The 9289-nt window shown below is 58.9% G+C and overlaps 1 protein-coding gene across 9 annotated transcripts in view; it reads right to left on the reverse strand.

Annotated features, from left to right (window-relative positions):
- LOC121490802 (translation initiation factor IF-2-like) overlaps positions 1-8593 on the reverse strand; it is a 31535-nt gene extending 22942 nt beyond the window's left edge. For 8 of the 9 annotated variants that reach the window (XM_041754831.1, XM_041754830.1, XM_041754829.1 and 5 more), the window contains exon 1: positions 791-8593. In XM_041754831.1, coding sequence (XP_041610765.1) covers positions 7508-8593 — 1086 coding nt within the window. In that variant the 3' untranslated portion in view covers positions 791-7507. The remainder of the gene's footprint in view (positions 1-790) is intronic. The other variant, XM_041754824.1, reaches the window with a different exon arrangement.
- Positions 8594-9289: the final 696 nt, after the last annotated feature.

Below are 9289 nucleotides of genomic sequence, written 5' to 3' on the forward strand. Positions count from 1 at the left end.
GCTCGGGGAGAAGCCGTGAAGCTCAAGGAAAGCAGGCTGGCTCTAATGGAAACCAGTCAGCGGGCCAAATGCAGCAGGAACCCCCCCCCCCCCGTGGTTTCCATGGGGACGGAGCCCGGGAGGTGGAGCTCTGGCTCAGCGGCCGCAGCAGATGTGGCCTGTGCAGGGCTGATGGGAGGGGCGGCGCTCGCCTGGCAGCAGGGCCCTGGGACGTGGCAGGCCGGGGCTGGAGGCAATGACGAGCCCAGGGCTGAGTCCGCCACCTCCAGGAGGCCTCCTGGATTCCTTGGGCGGGCACTGGGTGCTCCTGGCAAACTTTCTGCTCCCCGTGCGGCTGGGCCCAGCACCCCCCACCAGCACCAACAGGCCCGGGCCTCCTGGAGGGCGCCCGTGTTTGCTAAGTGAGGTCCCCGAGCCTGTGAGCAGGGGATGGACAGGACGCTGTGTCCTGGCTCTCGCCCTCTAGCAGAGGACCCAGGACTTGACAAGAGCGGCCTGATCCAGTCACTGGATGGTGCTGACTCTTGCTGGACCCCGAGCCTGGGCCTGCCCAGAGCAGGCTCCCTAGCCTCTCTGAGAGGGGCCCTCGAGAATTGGACGAGCTCTGAGCAACACTGGGGCACAACTCACGGGATCGGGGACACGAGTGCCACAGAGGGAGCCACATGGACAGACAGGGCAGGGTTCCTCCAACAACGTGACCCCATCCCGTTTGCCTGCAGAGAGCTGCTTTCATGGGAGCTTATCCCGGCCTGTACGTGGTACTTCAGCACTTCTGCCCAGCACTGACCTGAGGGATCCCCACTCCAGCTGAGACCCCTGCCGCGGAGCAGGCCTCACAGGTGCCGATGGCCCACCTTGTCTGCCTCAGCACAAGGTATGAGTATCTCCATGAGAAAGGGGTCCAGGCCCGTCAGGTGCACGGCATTGTCTACAGCCAGCCCCCACGTGAAGAACCTGCAAAAAACCCCCGGCTGGTCACCTACACCGCAGGCTCCCAGCCCAGTGCAAGGCTGTGAATTCGGCACAGGGCAGAAAGGGCCATTTTAAGAACATGAAAGGCTCCAAAACGGTCTTGCCTGTTTCAGGTTCTCACAGTATCTCTCAAAGGCTTTTATCCCCAGTGTTTGAGGTGGAAAGCCGAAGGCCACCTGGGCCCGCTACCTGGTACGACTCTCTGCTGCAGGAGCACTGAGAGCAAGGATGACATCCTGGCTCACCTGTTCCTAGTGCCTGCTGCTGTGCCACACACCGTCCAGGGCCGGCCAGCACCCAGAGCCACAGACGCCTGAAGCCTTCGCCCCAGCAGGGCATGGGGGCTTTGCAGGCCCCACCCAGCAGGCCTCAGATGCTGGGGTACCGGCAACCCAGCCAGAGACGGGTCCTTGGGAGCCACCTCAGAACCAGCACGACATGGCCCCTGGGAGGGAAGCAATGGAGGCAATCTTGGCTCTCTCCTCGGGCAGAAGAACTCCATCCTGGCCCTGCGTGTCTGGGAACCCACCAAGGTCAGCATCCATGACCCCATACATAACAGAAAGGGGTCTTCCATCCAGCTGTTCCCACTAGCATGGGGACAGCATGGGGAGAGCGTAGGGCCTGCACCCAGAGACCTGCTTCAGCTCCAGGCTGTTACTCCCAAGCTGTGTGGCTCTGGCGATGCTCCCTAGCCTCTCTGAGCCTTGGTTTTCTCACACAGCAAACCGCTAACACCTTCCACATGGGCAGGGCCCGCAGCCATCCTGTCTGCACCACGTTCCAGCCCCAAAGCAGCGCGGGCACATGCTGGCTCTGACGGGACATTAGATGAAGTACAATGAGGCCGACTACATCATAAAATGGATGTTTAAAAAAGCGGGGGGGAAGGGTAAATCAAAGTATGCAGCCCTGAGCATGGCGCTTAGTAGGTCAACAAAAGATTGGTCCCCCAAACCCCAAGGAACCAGGTCGTGCGTGTGGCCTCGGACATGCATTGACCCTCCCTTGGGGCAGCCGATCCTTTCCCCTGTGGTATCCCGAAGGCCGTGCTGGCCTGCCACGCTGCCTGGGCCAAGAGGGCCTCCCCAAGGAGCTGCTTCCCAGAGCCACCGCCGGCACTGCCACGCGGGGTGGGCAACCCCGGGGCTCGGCCATTTGAGCACGACTGCATCCTGGGGCGCGGGGCTCACCTCTGGTGCTGGAGCGCCCAGGACTGAGGCCCACCCATCAGGTGCCGAGCGCCTCCAAAGGTCTTGGCAACAGGCGACTTAATATTCGGGTGACCGTAACCACAGAAGCTCAGGCTGGAGGGCACCTTCTCTGCGCCGCGTCAGGCCCCACGGCGCTGCGGCTACAGGCAGCCACCTCCATGTCGTGTGTGCCTGTGCATGGCCAGCGGGTGGGGGGGCCTCCTGCCTGATGCCACATGCCACGCTCAGGTGAAGGTCTTCGTCCCATCGAGCTGAGAGAAGCTGCACAACCGGGAGGCTCTGGCGGTGAGAACGGCGGGAACTCCTCTTGCCTCCAGGACCCCTCCGCCCACGCCTGGGCCGGAAGTGCGGGCACACCCAGTGCAGGAATCCTGGGGCAGGGCCGGGCTCCCAGGAAACTGGGCCAGAGGTTCCCCAGCACGTGCTCCCCCGGCGGCTCCCCTCTCAGGGTTTGCGGGCCTGGCCTCTACCTCCCTACTGGCCGCTCGAGAAACCCAGGAGCCAGAGTCCTCAGGACCAGAGGCTGGGGACCCTTTCCCAGGGCCCACCCGCTGCTCCCCATCAAGGAGGGATGAATGGTGAGTGACATTACCACAGATGCCACGAGAAACCTGTGGCGGGATTGATCTCCTTGCTTTATGGACAGGGAAACTGAGGCTGGGATGGGTAGGCAGCTCACCTGAGAGGCCAGGCCTCTGGTCTCCACCTAAGAGGCGGCCCCACTGAGGGGACACACGAACCACCCGGGCCTCCCAGACAGGCTCTCATCTGACCTGACAGTTTCCCGAGTCTGATGTGGCCACGTTGACTTTAAAGACAGAGAACCGAGGCCCGTGGTAAATACCACTCATCAAGGCTTTTTGGGATCAAAGGTGTGCTGGGCATTCACCGGCCTCATCAAATGCCCCCGATCCCCACCAGGTCCCACGAGGTAGCTGGGCTGCTAAGGCTTCTGGGTGGCCACTCAGCGGCCCGAGCCCCCCACGCAGGTGCACACGTGCACACACGCAGCCCTGCCCGGGAAGACTAGCCCTGCTGGCCGCTTCTTGCAGGAGGGCCACCCGCGCACCAACCGGCCCACCCGGGCCTTCCGGCCGCTCCCCTGCCTCGGCCGCCTTCCCGGATCCTGTTCTGGGCCTGCCCGCGCCGCCATTTCCTCTCCCAGGCCCACAGGCTCACTTCCACTCCTCAGAGTTTGCAAATGGCCGGTGCCTGGAACAGCCCGCCCCTCCAAGGAGAGCGCACCGTGCCTGGCCAGGTCCCAGCGCGTAGGCAGCCTGGCCAAAGGGCCTTCCTTCACCTCCCAGGAACCTGGCAGCTGGGTGCCCTGTCCGACCAGCTCTGGCCGGCCCTGGGCTGCGGAAGATGACCCCTGGGGCGGGGGGGCGGGGGTGCCTGGCAGGCGTCCCCGGGGTGGCCCTCGGGCTCCGCGGCTCACTGCCCCAAGCAGGCACGGTGCCTCCAAATGCCCGTGCACCTCTGCAAACCACCGACATACCAGGCAAAGCACAGGACACTACGCGTGTGTGCACACGTCACATGCACATGCCGTGGCACACAGGCCCCGGCCGAGGCACACCGTCCACACCTGACCACCGCGTGGACACGCAGCACGAACACGGGCTCTGGAGGCCCGGGTCTGAATCCCACCCCGATCATCATCAGCTGGTTCAATCTGGGGACCCAGCTTCAGGCTCAGTGCCTCCCCAGGGCCGAATGGAGCCCGTGTTAGCCCCCGCCTGGCAGGCATTTCTGAGACTCAGTGATGAACCAAGGCTTCCCAGCAGGAGCGGGGCACTCTGTGCGGGCCGGGGGGCCACGCTAAGTGCATTCCATGTGTTTCTACGAGGCCGGGACACTTACTGCCCTCATTTTACAGATGGGGAAACCGGGGGCCCAGAGCGCGAAAATGACTTGCCTTCCATCAACACGGCCAGGAAATAAAACCGACCCAATGTGAAGCCCGGCCTCAGTGCCGGAGCTCCTGCTGGTCTGCGCTCTGCTTTGCCGCCTGAGCGGGGTGGCTGGCTCTGGCTCCCAGGGCGGCGACTGCTCTGCTCTGCCTACTCTTTGAGAGCGCCCAGCCCAGCGCCGTGTTCTCGGGGCTGCTAGTAAATACAGGTCTGATGCCAAGACTGGGGTCAATAGGCTGAAAGACTAAACGGGAAAGGAGGGAGTGGTTAAAAAAAAAAAAAAACAAAGAATCCAAGAGCAGAACCGCTAGGGAAAGCGGCTCCCATGAGCCCTGGCAAATTTCATCAACTTTTCGGTCTTCCTGTTTTCCCAAACATCTCCACCAATAGGTACGTGCTTTAAAATACACAGGCCGCAATAAAGCACTTGCATCCACACACGGAAGGGGCCTCGAGAGCTTGCAGGAGTTGGCAGAGGGAGGCGCCCGGGTCTGGTTCAGGTGCAGCCACAAGCCCCGAGTGCAGGCTACCGGCCCGGGTACAGGAAGGTGGCCCCAGAGGCTGAGCAGGGCACAGAAAGTAGGCATCCGGGATTCAGGACAAGCAGAAGCAATCACTTCAAAATGAGGGGAGGGGTGGCATGCGGTGGGGAATCACTCTCCGAAAGGATTACATCATACATAACGTGAGCAAATTCACAAAATAAACAGTTGCCGTGTGCAAATTATTGTGGCTGTAAAACTTCTCTGTCCTCACGCGTGATGATAGCCAATAAATTCTGCACCTTGTTATCTCGGTGAGATAATTTTTTTTTTTAAGTTTACAGCTACTTTTTGTCATTTACCTGTTGAATGTTTTTTTTTTTTTTTTTGGAGGCAGGAGGAGAAGGGGTATATTTACACGCACCTTTAAACCACGCAAAATATTTGTCATCTGATTTTTCATAAACCTCTCAAAACGATTTTACGTAAGCCGACACAGAACAGCGAGAGATTTAATGAAGATCTCAAAGATTTCAAATCCCAAACCCCGCAATTTTGGATTTAAATCTAGGGTTAACACTGTCCAAGCTGCCAAACAGCATAAAAATTGGTAATTAATTAAAACATTTCAGGTCCTCTAACGTAGAGCATTCGGAGCCTTCAAAGGCAAAGATGAAAACCGACATTTAAATTCTAATCTGATGAAAGTGATGGTTGCTCCTCTACCGAGTTGTTCAGGGGACGGACTAGAGGATCCCAGGACTGTTTTCTACACAAATGCAACTTGTTTATTTTGACCTCAGGTCTTTGAAATTGTCAACTCCACAATTGAAATATGCTGTGTGTTCCAACAAGGACCCAGCAGTCGTAATGACAGACCAGCCCATCTGTGCTGTGAGAATGTATAATTTCAGTCTATAGTGGAATTTATATAGAAGCAATGATGTGAAAACTGCTATGCGTGGTACTTTCTTTAAAAAAAAAAAAACCTGCCGAGAAGTACCGAGTGCCATGGAGAACGCTGATATTTTGTCTGAATCACAACACAAAAGATTCCACGGCATTTTCCTGATTTGGGGGGGGAAGCAGAATGTCACAGCCCAAGTTAAAAAACAAATATGGTAACTGGTCACATATAAGCATCCCAGCTCTATAAGGTGTGTGCTGGAAAATGTGTTATCCGTAGACATTACACCCATTAGGTGAACATGATCTCGGTGGAAATTACTAATTTAGAATGAAAATGCTCATTTATGGAAATTAATTGATTTTATGCTACTTGCCCTTACCTCCAAAAAGACGACGACGAAGTCGTGTTCGGGAAATGTGACCATCATTTCGGGATTTAGGATTAAAGGACTGTGCACCTACACGAATTCGACCAAAAAATAAAATTTTTGGAGATGAGGCACAGGCAGCTATTAAAGCATAAATTCTTTAAACATGAGGGCCCCTCCTTTCCCCTACCCACCTCTACACACTCTGGACTCTTTCACTTTAGAATTTATGACACTCTGGTTTTTTCCTATTACTTGTATTTTGTCACCAATGTTTTATTTGGTGCTTGCTAAATATTTGGGTACAACGATCTTCCAGCTTGCAGCAGCAGAATGTGGCTGTCACAATCATGAAAATGTTTTAATTATCTCTGCTCTATACGCCTGTCTCTGCAGCCCCAAACCTCCAGTATCGACTGCTGTCTAATCTACGAACAAAAGCAGCCGTGATAGTCCTTGTGTGAGCTGAGCTCACTTTCATGTTTGGTGGTATCTGCCCCGGCCGGTTGCTCAGACCCACACAGACAGGGCCTGACGCCTCCGAATTAGGAAAACAAAGATGTATTTACGGGAGAATTTTCTTCTCGGTTGCAATTTAGAACTTTCTGGGCCCGATTTTCCATATTCCATAAATCAAGACCCTTGCTACCCTCAGACATGGGGGGAAAACCAGGCTGCATCTGTGGGCGCTTTTGTCAGCCTGCCAGAGGATGGAGGTAAGTCAGAGCTGAACTCTGTAAAATCCACCTTTTAAATGAAAAGGTTCAGCCTTTCTGAAGGGTCAGGGACCAGCCTGAGAAACTCGGGCAATCATGGAGCTCAGCTTTGGGACCCCAGGGGCAGCGTGGTCTGGGGGCGCAAAGGTCTTCGAGGGACTCCCACCTCCCTGCCACCGCTGGCCCCGGTTCAGGCCCTGAACAGCCCAGTGTCTCGGCCCACAGTCCTGCAGATGGGAACCCGGGACGGCATCTGGCACAGGCCGGCCCCGGACCACTCGGGGCCCCCGAGGGTCTGTGGGCTGCACGTGCCCACGTGCACCCCACGCACCGCCTGTGGGCAGGGTGGTTATGAGCTGGACATGGCACCGTTAGGCGGAATCCCCGGGCTTAAATAAGTGTTTAAAAAAACAAAGCACAAAACAACCTAAAAGATTTTCCCCATACTGAGCCGGGAGCCGAAAAGAGCCTTCTTTTTTCTCCTGGCCACCCGCCCCCCCCCCGCCGTCACCCGAAATAAAATAAAACGAAAGGGAGAAAAGAACTGCATCCCTAAACTGTGGACATGGCAGCATTAAAGATGCCGGATAAAATAAAAGGGCCTCTGTTTCTCAATGCAGAACCCACCCTCCCGTGTGCCAGCCCAGCCTTGCCTGCCGAGGAGTTTGCTGGGAGGAGCATGGGCGCCTTGGTGTTTTTCCCTCTGCCACTCCTGGCACCACCAAAAATTAAAATAATAATATTAACAACAACAGTAATAATAATAACGAGGCGCCCCACGACAAACCAATCCGAGTGAGCGGGAACGAGCAGGCCGTGCCTATTAATACCTCCTGAAACACTCGTTCCAATGATAATTGAACACACAGCTACTGTGAAATAACAAACATTCATTTTTATTGTGATTCCCAAAGCCTAGAGCTTTGGATCTTAAAAATAAATGGGCTTGGCTTCTGCATTTTTCCTGCAGTTTTTGGAAAGGCTTATTACTTCACTGAAGATTGGGTGTGGGGGGGGGTCGGAAATAGAATTTTGAATTTCGGATAACCAATTAGAGGCAAGGAAACGTAACAGGCACCCAGCACAAGATGGCAGAGCCATCGGCTTGTCTCCAGCCGGGGAGAAGGGAAGAAGGTGACTTACCCAAGGTGCAGGAGGCTGAGGAGCTTTCTCCAACGCAAGGACGTGCCCATGGTGCCCCCTGGCCAGGCCAGGCACCGCGGGGGGTGAGGGGTCCCGCCGGCCAGCAGGCCGACCCCAGGTGCCAGCCCCATGCCGCCGGGCCCGCAGGCGTCCTGCTCTCCCCGGCCACCCTCGGCCATCGGTGCCCCAGTCTCGGCCGCCGCGGCCTGGGCCTCGGCCACCCCGGCCCCCGGAGGCAGGGCTGCCAGGAGCCAAGTGGTGCTGGGGGAGGCTCTGCTGCCAGCCCAGGAGGACGAGGAAAATGCTACTTTTGTCTCCTGCTCTCATCTGGCACTGGCTGCCCGGGGAGGGGGGGCCAGAGGCGGCCGCTGCGGCTCGGCCCCGCCCACCGGGAATTTTTGAAAGATGCTCCTGGGTGCCGGGAGGATGGCAGACGTGGCAGAGGCGGGTGGGCCGGACCCCCGAACCCACCACCGGGCAGGGGGAGGCGGGAGAGGGCGGAGGCGGCAGGCGCGGCTGGCCACTCAGCGGCCGGCCCGAGGAGGCCGGGGAGCCGGCCCGGCCCAGGCCCGGCCCAGGCGCCAGCCCTCCCTGGGGCCAGGCGGCGCGGCCTGGGCGCCATGTTGCTCCGCAGTCCGGGCGGCCCGGGCCCGCTCCGGGCATAGAGGCCGCATTGTTCCCGCGCTGGCCCAAGGAGGAGCAGGGTGGCGGTGGCCAGCGCCCGGCGGGCTCCCCGGCGGGGAGCCCCCCCCAACAGCTCCCTGGGCCCCCGGCCTCCCCGCGAGCCCGTTCCAGCGGATGCCCCCCCGGGGGGGCCGTGCCATTCGGGCCCGGAGTCTGCGCCAGGGCTCGGGGTCGGCCTTGTGTCCGCATGGCTGCCCGACCCTGTGCCACACCAGCTCCCGGGCCTCAGTTTCCCCATCCACAGAAGGAATGGGGGATAGAACAGCTCCTACCGCCGGGGGCTACCAGATGATAGAGTGAAAGATGCACACAAAGGGGCGGGCACCCGGGAGCTGCTGGCCTTGCCCGCGAGGGGGGCACGGGCATCCAGAGTCCAGGCCGGCCCCACACTTTCTCAGCCGCCACCAAAGCCAATCCTGGCCACCCCCTCGGCCCCAAGGTGGAGCGAGCCCGGCCCTGGCCCTTGCCCCGTCAGCGGCCTGAGGGGTTCACGTGGTGCTTTTATTTGGAGACTGATCACATTTGGCTGTCCCCTGCTGGAGGCATCCGGGCCACATCCGTGTGGCCACACCGTCTGCCTGCGTCTGTCCCTCAGCCCTTTATGTGGCCAGGCCCCGTGCCCCTGCGGCGGCTGAGCCCCAGGGCTGTGTGTGTGACACAGGGGCTCCCCAGGCCAGCGGCCCCGGCCGGCAGGGCCGGCCCTACAGGGAGTGGCCGGGCTGGGCCTGCAGTCCCGCTCGCAGGCCTTCCTGTCGGTGATGACTGGGGTCAGGGGCCGTCTGGACGCCTGAGCAGCGGGGGACGGGAGCCCAGGTTCCGATGCGGTCGTGCCCGCGGAGGAGGGGGGCCGGCACGGCGACTGAGCGACAAGGAGGCCGCCCAGGA

Source organism: Vulpes lagopus, chromosome 5 (assembly GCF_018345385.1).
Source record: "Vulpes lagopus strain Blue_001 chromosome 5, ASM1834538v1, whole genome shotgun sequence".
NCBI classification, from domain to species: Eukaryota; Metazoa; Chordata; class Mammalia; order Carnivora; family Canidae; genus Vulpes; species Vulpes lagopus.